The 18,758-nt window shown below is 30.1% G+C and overlaps 1 protein-coding gene across 1 annotated transcript; it reads left to right on the forward strand.

The window, feature by feature from the left end:
- The first annotated feature begins 740 nt into the window (after positions 1–740).
- LOC125065920 (ionotropic receptor 75a-like) lies at positions 741–16,904 on the forward strand. The gene is made up of 19 exons (XM_047673779.1): positions 741–903; positions 1,879–2,071; positions 2,396–2,568; positions 3,014–3,265; positions 3,351–3,440; positions 4,191–4,378; positions 4,607–4,714; positions 5,051–5,217; positions 5,347–5,589; positions 8,308–8,386; positions 9,167–9,332; positions 9,804–9,999; positions 11,533–11,705; positions 12,046–12,285; positions 13,902–13,991; positions 14,169–14,356; positions 15,392–15,499; positions 16,106–16,272; positions 16,645–16,904. Exons 1-19 carry the CDS (start codon positions 741–743, stop codon positions 16,862–16,864), a joined length of 3,204 nt encoding a protein of 1,067 aa, XP_047529735.1. The 3' UTR covers positions 16,865–16,904.
- The last annotated feature ends 1,854 nt before the right edge of the window (positions 16,905–18,758 follow it).

Genomic DNA, 18,758 nt, shown 5'->3' on the forward strand with positions numbered 1-18,758 from the left:
ATTTTCGAGAATAAAGAATGATATGAAACGTATTGACTTAACTTTATTTCATTTTTCATATAAACTCAGGCGCGTTTCGTCGCTATGAAGAAAGTCATATTTGTTAGTTTGATATTATTCTTGCGATGTATATTTTGTTTCGAAGCAGGTGTGAATATCAGGCTGCTGATGAATATGATTGAAAATTTAGAAAAACCGTCGTCAATTCTCGCCATAACATGCTGGCCATTATGTAAGAATACTTTTAATTACATAGACATTGTATTTTATATATTACTAGCAGAACCTGAAGCTTTACCCGTACCTATGAGTAAGTTTATTTTGAGTGTAATTTAAATTGATTCCTATTCCCCCTCCCTTGGCTCTTTAAGAGGGAACACATATATATGCGTATCACCTACGTCTTTAAGATTTTCTTTCGCTGAAATATAAAAAAAAAACAAGTATATAATTAACATCCATATTTTGTTATGATTTGGCAGTTGCAAAAATACAACTATTTGAAAGAAATGGTGACCACAAATACATGATACAATTTATAAATCCTGGCGATGTTGATCTTCAATTTGCACATAAACAACGTATTTTATTCTTGGCCGATTTAAATTGTCCTGATGTTGTAAATTCGTTAAAAAAGGTAACAATTTCAGTTTAATTTTATGAAACAAAATATATATATTTTTTTAATTTAATTATTAATATATCTTTAATTTTCTTGTTTAAAGTATGATGAGGCGAAAATGTTTCGTTCGCCTTTTCGTTGGATATTAATCGATAGATTTCAAAATGCATCCGAAAATCTAAGTATTTTACAAGAAAGTATTACACAAATAGACATTCTAATTGACACTGAAGTTTTTGTTATTCGGGAAATTGAAAATCATTATTATATAATATATCGCAGTAAGTATTTTTTTCATATTCACTAATCATAATTGTTAGTAGAACTTAAATTACATATGAATTATTTACATTGAGATATGTAATAAGTATGTACCAAAATAAGAAACTACTGAACAAATGATGACCGCGCGCGGTTGCAAGAATCTTTGCTAAGTTTTCTGTTGAATCGCAAATGTCGATTCTCTTTTTGGAAAATGAATCCCTCTCGTCACCAGTTGAGTATTTCTTTTTATTTATGCTATTAGAAGAAGTCTTAATAGGGTGTTTGTGCAAGATCGTCTGGTGCTTATTATTGCTATTGATTGCTACCTAGAGCAATAATCATATATTCTACCTCCAAGCAGCAATACGTAGCATTGCAGTATTGTATTCCGGTTTGAAGGTTGAGTGAGCCAGTACAGGCACAAGGGACATAACATCCTAGCTCTCAAGGTAGATGGCGCATTAGTGATTTAAGGAATGGTTAATATTTCTTACAGCGCTAATGTCTATGGGCGGTGGTGACCACTTACCATCAGGTGGTCGATTTGTCATCCGCCTAAATATATCAGGAAAAAAATTATCCTCGTAAAACAAAATAACATAATATAAACATTATCTCGTGTTTTGACTTTACAATCATATTTATGAATACTGCTATATTAATTAACTCCGACGCATAATCTCAATAGGATCGTAGTCATTACCACAAAGGTTAAGACTTAAATATTATTTAATTAATATAATAGATTAAATAAGAATCCGTTCCACAAGTAGGTTAATTTCTTATGAATGTATGTATTTATTTTTTTGGGATAACAATCTCGTTCGCTTATTGGCTTATTTATATGACTATGATCTATGATCCCGAGGTTTTGGGTACAATATAGTCCCGTAATCAGCAAGGCAGAGTTAGGTATACGGCATTGCGCACAACCTTACCAACTTCTCGTAAAGCATATTAAATTACAACAATTATACTTATTTAAATTTTAGTTTATAAAATTGGCCCGGAGTCTGGTTATATAACTGAATTATATAACCACTGGAACAGCAGCAATGGATTCCAAAAGTCCGTTAATCAGGCTGAAGTTACGGCATTGAGAAGAATGAATTTAGATGGCTACGAATTAAAAATTTGCTACGTGCTGACAGACAATGACAGCTTTAATCATTTAACTGATGAAGTGTAAGAATTAAATATTTAGCTGTTCCATTCATCATCTATACGTCTGTTGAAGTTTCACTTCTAGATATAGGAATCCCTTAATTGACACCATTCCTGTCTTTCCTCCCTGAAAGGTGGCTGCTGTCAAAGGGACGTCCTATGCATTTTTCGTATCGTGGTTTCCATTCGAACACTTTATTTCCCTTTTAGTTATAAGACATTTCCCGGTTACGTGTAGTTAAATCAATATAATGTATTTATAAATATTAGTATATTTTTAATTATGATATAAATAATTTTAAAATGAACTTAAAAGTATTTAATGTAAATTTTTAAAATCTTTAGGAACGACCATATTGACACTATAACAAAAGTAAATTTTCCGACGACAAACCAACTAATGGATTTCCTCAACGCAAGCAGAAAATACTTCTTTACTGACACGTGGGGCTACAGTCAAAACAACACATGGAATGGTATGACGGGGTATTTGGAGAGAGAGGAGGTTGATATAGGAGGTAAATGCAATACGATGCTCAACGTAATCATTGCAATCATTGTACCCATTATTTATTAATACATCTTAAGCATACCAATATGACTTAAATAAATATGTGAACCAAAAAAGACAAATAGATGAACCACTTTTAAAAAGGGATCGATCGTCACGTAATTTTACTTCGTGGTAGGGATTTGTGTAGGCCCTTCTGGGCAGTTGCCACCCCTCATCAGATTTGTTTCCACCAAATAACAGTACTTAGTGTTATTGTGTTCCGTTTATAAGAATGAGTGAGCTACTGTAACAATAAGCATACGGGACATAACATCTTTGTTGTTGCACCAATGTCTGTGGCGGTGGTGACGACTTACCATCTGGTACCCATTACCTGCCCACGTCTCTATATCATAAAATAATATATTTACGATAATCTTATTGTATTCTACATTCGTCAATAATTTCAGGATCACCAATGTTTCTTACTTCGGAACGTTTATCGATAGTCGAGTACATCTCTAGCCCAACGCCAACTCGCTCCAAATTCGTTTTCCAGCAACCGAAACTTTCATACGAAAATAATTTGTTCCTTTTATCGTTCAATTATTCGTTATGGTATGGTTCTATTGCCTTAATTTGTATACTGTATTTGGTAATTTGCTTAGTTACTGTATGGGAATGGAAACAGAAAAAGTCAACTAAAAAGGTAAAGTTTCTACGTGGATACTTTTTAAAAAGCATCTTTTAATGAATTAAGGAATTGAAAACATTATTGACCCTAAAATTTTGTCAAATAGAAGATAGAAAGTGGAGTTTTGAGGCCGAATGTAATCGATGTGGCTCTCTTCACATTTGGAGCTGCGTGTCAACAAGGAAGCACAGTTGAATTAAAAGGTAAATGAAGAAGAAAACATGGCAATACTAAAAAAAATATAATAATATATTATTATTTATTTATTATCTGTATCAAGTTTCGTCCTGATCAATTTCGTTCACGGAGGTTTTTGGGTTTTTCGTAAGAAAAACAATAACTCAACGAAAGTCCTCGGGATGTGCAGCCTTATACATAGCCATTAGATATAGAGATAGTCAAGGGAATCTACATCATAACCTATATAATAATATCCGAAGAGGTTGTATGGGTTAAAACTATAATTTCAGGGATTACAAGTCCAATTTAAATGACAATTTTGCGTTAGTAATACTAATTGTTAGCGAAGGTTAGTTTCTTACAACCATTAACTATCTTATAACCAATAGTAGCATCACAAAAAAATTTTATCTATCGTAATTTTTTCTTTCTCTTCCTGTCTTTCTGGTCGTATCAGATTTGAAGAAAGTAAGGGAAGAGAGTGCACTAATGTTTTCGTACATCCGTCTGCACCACAATACGTCCCAAGCAAATCTCCAACCTGCAAATTATTTGTTGAGTGTGGCGGCCATAGTCAAAATCGGTCAGAAGTATATATCTACATATATGAAACATGCTTTAATAGTATGTATTCAATTGTAACTCGGGTGAAACAATAAGCTATAGTCGTTACGAAATACAGCGAGCAATGAAAATAGTGAAATCCGTTATTTATTTTACTATTATAATGTATTTAATAATTAGTAGTAAAATATTATTATGTTAACAACTAGGAGCTCTCGGTCGTATGGTGTTGCTATTACTCTTCGTGGCGCTAACATTTCTATACACATCATATTCTGCAAATATCGTCGCCTTACTACAGTCCAGCTCTTCACAAATTAGGACTTTAGAAGATTTGTTGCATTCGAGGATTAAGTTTGGCGTTCATGACACAGTTTTCAATAGACATTACTTTAAGGTACTTTTTTATTATTAACATTTTTTTAATGTACTTTTTCACCATCAAAGATTTAATATAATATTTGACACATAAATACATGACCTTTAGAGTTTTAAGAATGACCTTTTCATATAATCTCATTTAACTTGAATTAATTATCAAGAGTAAACTTCATTGTTACTTATTTGACAATATTAAAGTATTAATTAATTATCAGCTAAGTATATTTTTACAACTGAACTTCAGACGGAGACCGAACCTGTACGTAGAGCTATTTATAAAACTAAAGTCGCTCCACCTGGAACGGAGCCCCGATTCATAAGTATGGAAAAAGGAGTAAAAGAAATGAAAAAAGTAAGTATTATACATCCTGAAAGCCAGTTAATCATTAATCATAATCATTGTAGGAAATGTTGTTTTATTGGAAATAATTGTATATTCTTTGTCAATACGAATACATTGTTAATGTTAAGCGATACCCTTTTACACTTCCGGCTTATGTAAATTATCTTGAGGATATATATCCGAAAAGCCAGTTGCCGAATGAATATATCTTCGCTAAACATCCTTATACAAATTTCCTTAAATGGTTACTAAGTACCAACGTTTATTGAATTTCAATTAATTGATGAATTCGTGTTTTACACTTCCAAAGCTTAAAACATTTTTATTAAGTTTTTTTTTGTACAGGGACTGTTCGCTTTTCATATGGAAACAGGCGTGGGTTACAAATTTGTTGGAAAGTATTTCGAAGAAGGAGAAAAATGTGGTCTCAAAGAAATTCAATATTTACGAGTAATCGACCCGTGGCTTGCAGTTAGAAAAAACACACAGTTCATGGAAATGTTCAAAATTGGGTAAGCTAGAAGGAAAAACTGTTTGAATTGCGCGTCACTGATATCTTTAGTGTGCTAATAGTTTATTTCCGATATAAAGAAGCATGATATAGTGTTTACAGATAATATATTTCCTTATATATTTTCAAGAACAAAACGTCTTCAAGAACATGGCCTGCAGCAGAGAGAAAATCATCTATTATACGAAAAGCGCCCTAAATGCGTTGGAAGACAGGCTAATTTCGTGTCCGTTAGTATGGTGGACTGTTATCCGGCATTATTGTTACTAACGTATGGAGCTCTCCTTGCTGTTGTTGTAACTATAATAGAAATTATACATCACAATAGGCACCGAATAATTAGCACGATAAATGACAAAGTGCTAAAAACTAAGTAAAATTAACAAAGCAGTTTCTTCACATAAATAGTAATTGTTATATTGTATATTTAGTAAAATTTACAAGTTATTTAAAATATAAAAAGTAGTCATTTTAAAATTGGATAGGTAATTACACATATGCTAAGCACCAATGACTTTTTAATAATATGTTGTGTTTTTCTATAACGAAACGACACGTCGATGACATAATACAATTTATACTATTTTTACACACTTCATAGCTTAACATTTATTTAAATAACGAAGTCAGCGCTTATTTATTAAAAATATATGAAAGAAGAAGCAGATTTTAACTAATTTGAAACTTAGCAAGAAGATGTAATTGAAGACGAACAGAGTTAGTATAACTAATGCAGAAGTGAAGTTATATTAAAAAGCGTATTTTTATTTTATTTCAATTTGCATTCAAATAGTGATGACGAGTGAGCATGAGAGAGGGAGGAAGGGGAAGTGGACGATCTAAGAAGATACGTATGGAGTGTTTGATTAGGGATATGAGAGGGATGGATGTCAACGAACAGATGATAAATAATAGAGGAGGATGGAAGGAAAGTACATGTTGCGTCGACCCCAAATGGATTGAGACACGGGCAGGGAAAAGTAAGCATTAACTTAATGCATAGAAGTATACTTAGACTGATTTTTTAAGATTCTGTTTTTTTTTAATGTTTGATTTTCGTTTAATTATTGGATTTTGAATTTCGATCTTAAGTTCACAATTAATTTTATGTATCAAATACGAACCGTAACCTCTTGACTTCATCCAATACCGAGCTATTTGTATCATCGAATATATTTCCGGAAAAATATTGAATCTAATGTGTGTTTTACCATCTTTAAAATGGGAAATGTTACGAGGACATCATGGTTTTACCTCAGGAATTCATATAGTTGGTAACAACTGATCTAATGTGCGTGAAATGCACATTAGATGAATGCTAAGGGGTGTTTATATATATCGAGTATTCTGGTTTTTGTGGTGTCGGCAACACATCCCTAAGTTGCCTTGTTTTGAGTGTTTCGACAACGTGCTACTTACTGCAAGTTACACCGTCTGTTCGTTATGAAAAAAATGCATCTCAAACTTTGTAATGATAGAAGCATATGTTCTTCTTCAATATTGAATTGTCTTTACAAAGTTTAATTATAATTCTACATAAAAACACATCCAATCACAAAAATTTAAACTATTTTAAAAAAAAACGCAATTCAGATAGTACATACTACAAATGGGATGGGACTATCAAAAACTGTTGTACGTAAAAATTAAGTACCTACGAGTATGTAAAAATATTATATTATAATACATACACTAAGAATTTAATATAATTGTTCTGAACTAAATAAATCTCACTTCGTGTAAACAATAAGTCACGGTGTTCTAAAATAATTGTGTTTTTTACTAATTACAAAACTATTTTTAGTCTACCCTTTTTACATCGTAATTACCTACAGCGTTACGCATGAAAAGTTACCTATTAATGTTGTGAGTTTAGATTTATTTAACGAGCCGAGATGGCCCAGTGGTTAGAACGCGTGCATCTTAACCGATGATTTCGGGTTCAACCAGGCAAGCACTATTGAATTTCATGTGCTTAATTTGTTTTTATAATTCATCTCGTGCTCGGCGGTGAAGGAAAACATCGTGAGGGAACCTGCAATTATCTAATTTTAACGAAATTCTGCCACATGTGTATTCCACCAACCCGCATAGCAGCAGCGTGGTGGAATATGCTCTAAACCTTCTCCTCAAAGGGAAAGGAGGCCTTAGCCCAGCAGTGGGAAATTTACAGGCTGCTAATGTAAGTATTGTTTATTAACAGAACGATTACCAGTAATTATATACGGATCAATACCGCCTATGTGATTAGCAGCTGGCTTGATTACACTTAATACCCACTAAAGGCTCCAATTAGGCTAATGAATAACTAAATATCATACGGACTGAAATGAAAATCGATGTATTGTGTAACATTTACTATTATAAAAGACATACGAAAGGTTATCTTTAATATAGTCTGACACACATGATGATACAGTACACCTTCCTACTGATAAATTTAGCTTGCTTAAATGTGCAGGCTTACGTTGGGAATAATGATATTAAAATGCTATCGAGTGTCATTAACTCATACAGCAGACCTCCAAGTGTTTTAGCAAATGTTTGTTGGAAACCAAGTGAGATTTTAAATTTAATAAATATTTAAACAGATTTTTTTTTAAGTTTTCACGCTCGCTAAATATTGAAACTACTAAAAATCTCGTAGCGTGGTAGTCTCTATTGTCGTTAGAGAATAAAACTCGCGATTCATTCAACTTTAATTATTTATCACTTGTATAACAAAAAAAACTTCATCAATGATGAGATGATATTCCAATCCATTTGAAATAGTTTGAAATAGTTTTATTCGAACGAAAAATGAACAAAACTTTTATTCAACAATATTGTTCAATTTGTTGATATAAAAAAAAACCCTGGAATAATTGATGTTAATATTTATATTATAATGAAGGGTTTTTACTATGTGTAGTTTTATTCATATTTAATTATACATAACTTTGATAGCACTTCGACTGTAAATAAAAATCAATAAATCATTTTATTTAATATTATTTATTTTTATTTAAAAAGCCAAGAAGATGGAACTTATCAATGAAATTAACTATGTGGGACCTCAAAAACCTATACAATTTGTAACTAACTTTGGCAGCATAAGGGCTGATACAATTCAAAATATAATAATAGTTACCGATTTAAATTGCCCTAATAGCAGTCACTTTATGGAACAAGTAAGTTTAAACATAATGTAATCATAATTTAAATAATGTCGCAGTTATAGTAGAATATACGGTAAACGATATATCATCTGTTATGTGATGATGAAAAGTCCAACTAAATGACAGATCAATGCTGTAAATTAACAAAATTAATTTCACTCTTTTTGAGCAACTTCACCGATTTGTTATTGAAGAATATCGAGCATTAGTCGAGATTTCATTTGGTTTAAATCTTAACATTTAAAATCCGAACATCCATGCATGCGACATGGCATGAAGTAACCATTCATTTAATTAAGAAACAATTAAATAACAAATGAGTGTATAATGTATATTTATACGGCTATTTAGCTGTTTGTGCCAAATACATATACTCTATCCAACCATAACAGGAAAAATGCCAAATAAACAACATTTGGCAGCAAATTGACGCGATATCATCGGTCGAGATCTTGATTGATCTATGATATTCACTATAGATTTGCGAAAAATGTTTTTATGGACGTCGACGAAACTTAGTACTAAGTAAATTTAAAGTGGAAATAAGTAGTTGAGTATAATAGTGTTGTATTATAAATAAAGACATATTAATCATAAACTCTTAGTAGTGAACGATATAGCTGAGCTATTAGCAAATCTAAGGTTTGTTCATCTTTTTCCCTACTTCCATTGGAATAGGTTATAGCATTAAGGGCAGAGTAGACATATATTTTTCCAATTATTATCGGCAGTCCTGAATTAGCTTAAAGTATAATTAGACTATACATTTTATTATTTGTATTAAATATTCAGGCAAATGGTACAGAAAGATTTCGAAGTCCATACAGATGGTTAATCATCGGTGAATATGATAAAAATAAAGAAGATACATTGAATGATCTAAAACATTTTCATATATTAATCGATTCACATGTAATTCTTTCTGAGAGAAATGGCGATATTATCACATTATATTTACGTAAGTACTTCTATTTCTTTTTAGGCTAGAAATTAAAAAAAATAAAATAAGTAAATTATTTATTTTAACCGGCATGAATCTACTAGATTGGGCGTTACATATTTATATGCCGTTCGGAAACTTCATACTACTTTGCCCTGTATTTAAGGAGAAAATCCTCTCATCTCGCACTTTTATAAGATTTATCTCGATATATAAATAATATAAGGTATTACGTTAGATTATTAGTTTATAGAAGAAAGTAACCTAACCTATAAGCTTTAACCAATATGTAAACTGCAGGAAACAGACACACTTAATTCCAATTTTCAACACGAGTCAAATTAAGGCCCATTTAATAAATAATATGAAAATATAGCAACGAAATATCTTAAGCTGCTTTACCCAGCCGTGACTTATTTACGAATAATTACTAAGACATTGAAAAAAAATATATTAAATTTTGTTTATGTTAAGTTCATCTATTTGCAGCTTACAAACAACTATCTAACAGCAGCGAATGGAAACTAGAAAGCTTCGGTACTTGGTCAGCTAGACAGGGTTTGAATAAAACAAATGATATGTCTGTTGAAATAACGATGCGACGGAAAAATTTAGGGGGCTTACCTATTGCCGCGTCTTTAGTCATTACCAGTAATGAAACGAAGGAGCAATTATTTAACCTGAGGTTAGCAATATATTTATTCACAATATTTTATGTAAGTATATAAATAGTTCCCTCTTTTTTATTTCAAATACCCAGTGTCGAAACCAACCTCGGTTTCAATGCTGGCATGGTTACAGTATGTTAAGAATATAATGCCACTACAAAAATCAAAACCCTCGATAGCAGCGATGCCGTAATAATCTCAAACAATTTTCAAAATACTCTTATTAAAGTTTTTTATTACCTATTGGTTTAAAAATATTATTAATATTTTTGAATAGTATTTTTTTTCAATTAGCGCTTATTTTGTTAGTTGTTATACCCTTCCAATATTTGAAGAATAATAAAGCTATTAAATTTTTTTTGTTAATTAGTGTTGTAAAAAAAAAAATTCAGATCGCATAAAATAAATTAAAAAAATATATATATCGAATTTATGATAGGCAGTTATTTAAAAAAAATACGCAGAACCGCTGACCTTGTTCTGGTCATCGGCTCTGCTATAGTTATAACAATTTTATGTTTATATTGAAAAGAAACTTTAAGATATCGTCGGCATTTATTTGATTTAAAAATAAAAAGGTGAGTATTAACAAAAATAAGCAATAGTTCAAAATAGTTAGTTTTATTTAATCAACACAGCTTTTTCTTATTTAACCAACATAGATTTTACTTACAATGTTTTCTCTTCCGAAGTCGGTAGCAAAGTGCCTCCCGTACTTAAATCAACCCTCTTTTATTAAATCGCCCGCCCCACCAGAGGCGGACATCAATAACAAAAACACTTCATTATTAAACAAACGGATGTTATAAAATCACTGTATTAGAAAATGGTTTTGACAATTCTTTTTATAAAATAATTTAATAATTTTAAATGATAATAATTAAAAGTAATTTAAACCGAATTACAGTAGCATTATCTAATTAGTAACTAAATAATTAATTTTAACAATTCATTTACACGATTAATCAATTTTTATAAAATCAATACTGAGCATATTTTAACCATACAATCATTTTAACATTTACAATAATTTTATTTAGAGTATAATAAAATTAACCTTAACAGCTAAATAATATTTGCGGCGACATATATATTTTATAATAATAATATACATTTATTTATATAATTTATTTAAATGCTTTATTGACCACCATAAAGTTAATGGGACAAAAGCCGGACTTAATGCCTGAAGACATACCTCATTTTATAACAGCGTTTTGCGATATCTATCTAAGAGTCTTACAACAAAGTCGCTTAAATATTTAATAAGATTACATACACAAAAAATACAAAATTAACGAATTAACTTGTACATTTTAATTAAGATAAGTTAAACGAAATCATTATTTAAACCTTTGACGTTTACTATAAAATTGCTAAATCTTATAACCTTTGTTATGGGGTGTTAAATTAAAAAATGCTGTTTTTTTCTTTCGAATGTCAAAACAAAAGTGTAAGAAAGAGAGAAACAATTGCTTAACTAAATACCCGCTAAATTATCCCGTTATTTAGTAACGGTGATAATTTTTGATTATAAAGTTAAATTCCAGGGATCTACACATAGACTTCATAACCAAAGCCAGTTTTCGACAATTGGATCCTTTGTACTATTTCCTGAATGCATCACAAGTCCTTATTTTCACGGACAATTGGGGCTATATTATTAACGGATCGTATAATGGTATGATTGGAGACATCGTACGCGAGGTTGCTGAGCTTACAGGTACTTTTAGAGTATTCCAATGAAATCTGAACTCAGATGCTGATCATGGGGAATCATAACTCAAATGGCAAAATACCCTTATGGCACGGATCTAGACTAGATCTTTCACTTGTACAAGATCGAACCGAAGGTAGCGGATCGTATTATAAGGGATTTATGTTGCTTAAACTTTTGTTAATTTTGCAATAAATTAGCGAATTAAATCCAGCCACGGAACAGTATGGTAGAGAAGGTCCAAAATTTGGCTTATTTACCATAATCTTCCACTTGATACCGTATCGAAGAACAATAGTTATTACATTAATATTTATGTATTTTTCTAATGATAATTTTCTTATAGGTACAGTTGTTTTCATCACGAAACAACGGCTGAAAGTTTTGGATTACTTGTCATATCCAACGAGTACGACGGTTAAGTTCGTGTTTCGTCAACCAAGTCTATCCTATGAGAACAACCTTTTCATCTTACCGTTTAAGCCTCGAGTTTGGTTTTGTATTTTCGGGCTTATCATATTAATGCTACTTATAGTATTCATCAACGCACGATGGGAAAGTATTAAATATGAACCTGACACGGTAAGTTAATGTTATTTGTATAATAACACATAGAACTATTTGTTTAATTGCAACATTTATGTAATTTTCGATGTAATAAACAATTAATGTTCATTGAACTGTCAAATCGCTTAAATATTTTATTTGTTGTAGCAACATTTATTAATAGGTTACATTCTATTTTTTTCTTGTTGTATTTATATCTCCGCAGACATGTTGTCCGTGCCTGTGGTGTAAATAATTTTTAGAATGTAATTTTTATTTTATTTGTGTGTAATTGCATATTTTTATTACCAGCCAGAATCAGAATTTTAGAAGTAGGATTAAAAAACTTCTTTTTTTTAATCGTCATCTTATGCCTACTTTATTATTTTCTTTTTAAACTGATAGTAATCCTTTACATTTGGGTTGGAGTCAATCTAGGAGTAGATCTATCATGAGTATATAAGAATCCTAAGCTATATGACGTAACCAAAAGCCTAATGCAACAATAGTTGTTATAAACATAACTATGGATTGATCCATAACTATTAATTTACTGGTATCATGAATAAATTGAAAACTGTATGAATTATATTTATTAATATCCTGTCAACTTAAGAGATATAATATAATATTATTGCTGTATAAAATAACGAAGGTAATTGACAACAATGGCAATATTTGCAACTCGGTTATGTAAATCAGAAAAAAAACGGAAACGTTAATGTTTCAATTAATTTTTTATTCGTTATTATTATTATTCTCTATACACTGCTTCGTAATGGCGGTTACATAAAATAGATTTTTGTATATAATCATATCATGATGATGATATAGTCCTGACCGATTTCGGCCACGACGCGCGGCGGTCTATCTCAAGATGGATCAGCCAAATACGCAGGTCATTTTATAGTGGATATGTGTCAGCGCACACACAGACGCACTCACTAATAATAATAATCTGTTGAGACGACAAATCCGAAACAACAGAAAAGGGATCAACGCAGGACCAATGGCTTTATGAGCCACGGGAGTAATAATAATATAATGAGAATGATTCGAAAGATAATGCAATAACTTTTACCTGACCCAGGGCCTCGTGATTTGCGACCTCATTTCTAGCCAAGAGACCAACAAGCCGGACAATTTAATAAACATAAAACATGTCATCATGTACACTGAAATATTTATTCTATTTTATTTTTGTATGCAATGTTGCAATATATTGTATATTTCCTGTTAAACGAATTATGTCATGATTGACCTCGTAATTTTGGTCAAAGCTCGTATTAAATAGTTCTTTATAAATTTATTTTTAAATACACTTCTTCATTTTATCGATTTTGACAACAATCAACCAGATACAAAAACAAAATGTCACAGATAAACATAAAATATCAATTAAAAATAACAATTTAAACAGTTTCGCGAATACACGACAAGGCACGTAGAACTTAATAATGAATTATTTTAGCAATATTTATTCTACGTTTTCCTGGTCTTGCTGCCTTGCATTTCTTATTGTATTTTTTTCCTTTGTAACATTGAATGCTGCAAGTTTATGATTAAGTAATAAAACAAATTGTTGTATCGTCGATTTAATCTTTTTCCCTAACAATTCTTAGTTTTTATATAATGTAACATTTGATTTGCAGCTAGATAAAACATTTTTAAAACCGAATTTAAGTGAAATCGCGCTTATGGTTATTGGCGCTATTACCCAACAAGGAAGTTATACCGAACTTAAAGGTACATTTTTTCATTAGAAACACGATTTTAACTTCAATAAAATTAAAATGATTTATTTTAATAACTATTGAGCTATTTTTTTTTTTTATTTTAACATAAGTCATATAAAAAAAAATCTATAGGTATTATGAAAGATCTAGAATGTATTATATAATATATTTATTTATCTTTTTACAGGTACTCTAGGAAGAGTAGTGATGTTTCTAATGTTCTTAGCTTTTCTTTTCTTATATACGTCGTATTCAGCTAATATTGTAGCACTCCTGCAGTCCAGCTCTAATCAGATAAACACATTGGCTGATTTATTGAACTCTAAACTGGAATTGGGAGTTGAAGAAACTCCGTATAATAGACACCACTTTTTAGTAAGCTCTCATTATTGTTCTTAACGATAAAATAATACTTAATTACCTTAATATATTTTCCTTCGTCACGAAACAGTATAGAACTAAGTGAGCAGACGTTCATACCTCTGTTTTGTACAAACTATATCTATAAATAAATATTGGACAACATCACATAGGTACATTACTCTGATCCCAATGTAAGTAGCTAAAGCACTTGTGCTATGGAAAATCAGAAGTAACGACGGTACCACAAACACCCAGACCCGAGACAACATAGAAAATTAATGAACTTTTTCTACAACGACTCGGCCGGTAATCGAACCCGGGGCCTCAGAGTAGCGTACCCATGAAAACCGGTGTACACACTACTCGACCACGGAGGTCGTCATTACATCAACACTCATACGACTATTTTTGTTTTATATATTTATAAAATTTTATTTGAATGTAAAATCGTACAGCAAATATCTTAGGTAGGTCTTCTACATTCCTTTTATTGTTAAGAAAACTTCTAATCAATTCAACATTTTTAGTGTAGATAAGTACAAAATTATTCTTACGATTTATTTTATTTTGTTATATAATATAATACAATTTATAATACCTGGTGGTGTTATATACGAGTTCATTAAAGCCACCGTGCTATGTTTATCCCTGGTTGTATATAAAAAACTTTAAATTACTATTTCATTAAATAATGCGTATTAAAAGTAAAAAGTATTATATTGTGTTCATAAATATTTAAATAAACAAGTGCAATAGGTACGTAGTTTCAAGATGTAGGCTACAATAACTTTTGTTTTTTTTTTTTTTTATGACGTAACAAAAACATTTGCAAAGTCAAAATCAATTTTAATTCAATAAAGAATAATTACACAAGATTAAAAGTCTACCACCATTTTCAATAACAAACCTCAGACTTTAGACGAACAAACGAAAAAATCTGCTAAATTCTCATATTATATATTATCTGATACTATGACATCTGCCAATTTAATCCATACAACTCAACATATTTTATTGATATTTTTTTAACATCCCAAACCCTTTTAGGCGGCAACTGATCCAATTAAGAAAGCCATTTACGAAAAGAAAATCGCACCTCGCGGATACAAGCCAAATTTTATGAGTTTGGAAGAAGGAGTGAGAAGATTGCAAAAGGTAAATCGACGGCTTTTATTAATAAAACATTACAATATATTATTACAAAAAAAAACATTATTAATAACCGAGGAAATAAGCAATTATTTTATCTTTTAATTATCTAAAAATATTCTTTTACAAAACATCGAAGATTTCAATTATTCTTAATCAATAATTATGCAATTAAAATTAAATATCTACAAGATAAGATATTTTTTATAGTCTATTTGTAAATAAAAGCATATCGTGTCTATTTAGTTAATATTTATTCCACTCCATTATTCATTTAATACTAAATTAATTCATTACAAGAGACGTCAATTTGTTTAAGCTATTGTAAAGAAAAAGAGGCCTTCATATGATTGCAGACTCAAACAATTATTTATAAAATGTACATAGTTTTTAATTTTATGATAATTATAATATTGCAGAGATTTTCTTGATATTCACAGCTTAAATGGATCTCGTGCTCGGCAGTGAAGAAAATATCGTTAAAAAACTTTTACATTATTTTGATAAATACAAAATACTTTAATTGTTTAAATCGAAGCTATGGGATATATAAATATATAAATGTGTTTTACTTTCATATTACCAAACTGATGTTCAATTTATCAATTATAGAAACCGTTTGCGTTTAATATGTTCCTTGGCGGTGGATACAAATTGGTTGAGAAATATTTCCTAGAACACGAGAAATGTGATCTACAAGAAATAGAGTATATCGAAGAAAACAAGCCGTGGCTAGCTTGTCGCAAAAAATCTCCATTGAAAGAAATGTACAAAATTGGGTAATAACTGCTATTTGCTATTTTATCTAGTATCGAATTGTAGTGTAAACGTCTGTTTCCAAAATAAAACACAAACGAGCAGGAATGATATATTCTTTTTTTTTGTCATTTAAAAAAATTAAAATAAAACAAAATTGAGAACATTTTATAACTTACTTTCAGTAATAGTGATCTTACTGTAAATTCATTGTTTTGCTATTTTAAATTTTCATGTAATCAAACATTTTTATTTGAAAAGGAAAATGTTGTCATTTTAAAAAATCATTTTCATTTGTAAAGGAAGATGTTAACATTTTAAAATTTAGCTTAGCGATATTTTGTTATTTGAAGCAGGTGTAATATTATTAATATCAATAAATTCATCGTTTACAGATTATTTCGAAACCAGGAGCACGGATTAAATTCCCGAGTAAATTTTTTAATCTACGCAAAAAAACCGGCTTGCATTGTCCATGGCGGTACATTTGATTCTGTTAATATGACAGATTTTTATCCAGCTCTATTAATGCTTGCTTATGGAATGATACTGGCTCTTATGCTTTTGCTTCTTGAAATATTTCACTGGAGACAATTTCGTATGATAAATACTTAGGAATCATAAATTTTAACTCACTGTAGAGTTGTACAGTGTGTCCGGGTGTAAAAAAAGAAGCATTTCTTAACTTCGCTACTAAGATAATAGTTTCATGAGTTAGAAAAATCTATACTGCACACTATATTATAATAGCTGTAACTGCTGTCAATGTCAAATTATAATTGACAATTGTTATTCTAAATTATGCATCAAAACTTGTTTTTGTTTTTTAATAAATTTGATAATATTATCTTGCCTTTTTTTAAATAGTTGTATTCCCCTTATTAGTTTTTTTTTCTTTTTTTATAATTATAATGTAACTCGGCACGTTCCTGAATCTTTTAATTGTATTCTTAAAATATGGATTTTTCTTTGTTTTCCCTTAACTAAACTAATTCATTGCGATACAAAATTTGATTCTTAGATATTTCATATATTTTCTAAATAAAGCAGATCGAACACATAAGTTCAGGTATAATATTCAAGTAAGTACGTTAAGTGTGTAGTAAAAGCTGTTTACGAAAGATGTAATCAGTGCAGTAGCATGTGTGGTCTCGCTGCAGCCAAGCAGTCTGTAATCAAGAGGGACCTTTCACATAAACAAGATTTTTTTCAAATATAATTTGAACATTATTTATATGAATATTTTTTTATGCAGTTAAAACTTAAATTAAATTGCATAAAAAGACCGTTGAACGCTATGCAATATTTAACAGTCATCCTTAATAAGATATATATATATATCTATCTTTAGGTACAAAGATTGTTTGTAGCGGTGCAAAATGGAATTAAATAAAAAAACAATAATAAACATGCATGGTACATATACATATAAATTATTTAGTTTACTAACTTTAATAACACGTATTTTTTCTAAAATATACAATATTATTTTTGTAAACAGTTTGATTAGTGTAATGTTGAGTTTACAGTATTAAATATTGTTTGTTAAATTAGTCATACCTACCTAGATTATTTTATTTAAAGAAATAATTATTTGGTTGAAATAATAATACAAAAGTATACATGTAATTTCAAACAAATATTTTTCTCGTGTGAATTCTAATTGAACATACCTACAAGTAAATAAATCGAGAAAGCTATATTGATCCAGGTTGTATGGAAACCGCTCAGTAATTCCGTTAGCAAGACGTCGGGCGGTAATTGCTTGGCAATCGATTACTCACAGCAGATGGACGGCAGTGAAATGGCTATTAAGATAAACACCGGCCAGTGCCCTGGAGATTGCGAGTGGATCACGGGAATCGGTACAAGTTCGAAATTTTAATTTTTATAAACCAATCACGGATTCGAATATGGTATGTTTTAAATGTTACCAGATTAAATCATATCAATCAAAATCAAACAGATTAATGTTGAATTTATAGTAACAATTACTACTGGCTAAGTTATACAGTGGTTGACTAACAAAAGAGCTCAACCTACCTTACCACATTTCCATATTCTTGTTAATTGTTATTATGATCAATATAATATACATTTGTTCAATTAGCGTATTAATTATCTGTTACTATTGATTTGTAATTCTATGAAATAGCTAATTGAATAAAATTTTAATGGATTATTTTAATATATTTTTTAAACATCCTTAATTTCGTATGATTATATTCTGTGTCTCAAAATGTTGCCATAGATAAAACAAATTATATAATATCTCGTTTTTAGAACTTTCTTAGTAAAACACTTGTGTTTAGCTACACGATTATTATAATTGCTATCTAACCTGTGCACCTTTTAACATGTGATTATCACGTAGAAGCAAATCAGCACTACATACTGAATAATAAATCTAAATAATTATCGTATAGGTAATTTATAAGAGTCGAGAAAGCTTTTAATAGAAAACACGCTTACCTATGATAATTATCCTCTCTAGTATAATAGCCGTAGA

Source organism: Vanessa atalanta, chromosome 8 (assembly GCF_905147765.1).
Source record: "Vanessa atalanta chromosome 8, ilVanAtal1.2, whole genome shotgun sequence".
Lineage (NCBI taxonomy): Eukaryota > Metazoa > Arthropoda > Insecta > Lepidoptera > Nymphalidae > Vanessa > Vanessa atalanta.

Coding starts and splice junctions, on each gene's coding strand:
- LOC125065920 (XM_047673779.1), top strand. CDS start 741: ATGTTTCGTTCGCCTTTTCGTTGGATATTAATCGATAGATTTCAAAAT. Junction 11,706..12,045: donor CGAGGTTGCTGAGCTTACAG/GTACTTTTAGAG, acceptor ATTTTCTTATAG/GTACAGTTGTTTTCATCACG. Junction 12,286..13,901: donor ATATGAACCTGACACGGTAA/GTTAATGTTATT, acceptor ATTTGCAGCTAG/ATAAAACATTTTTAAAACCG.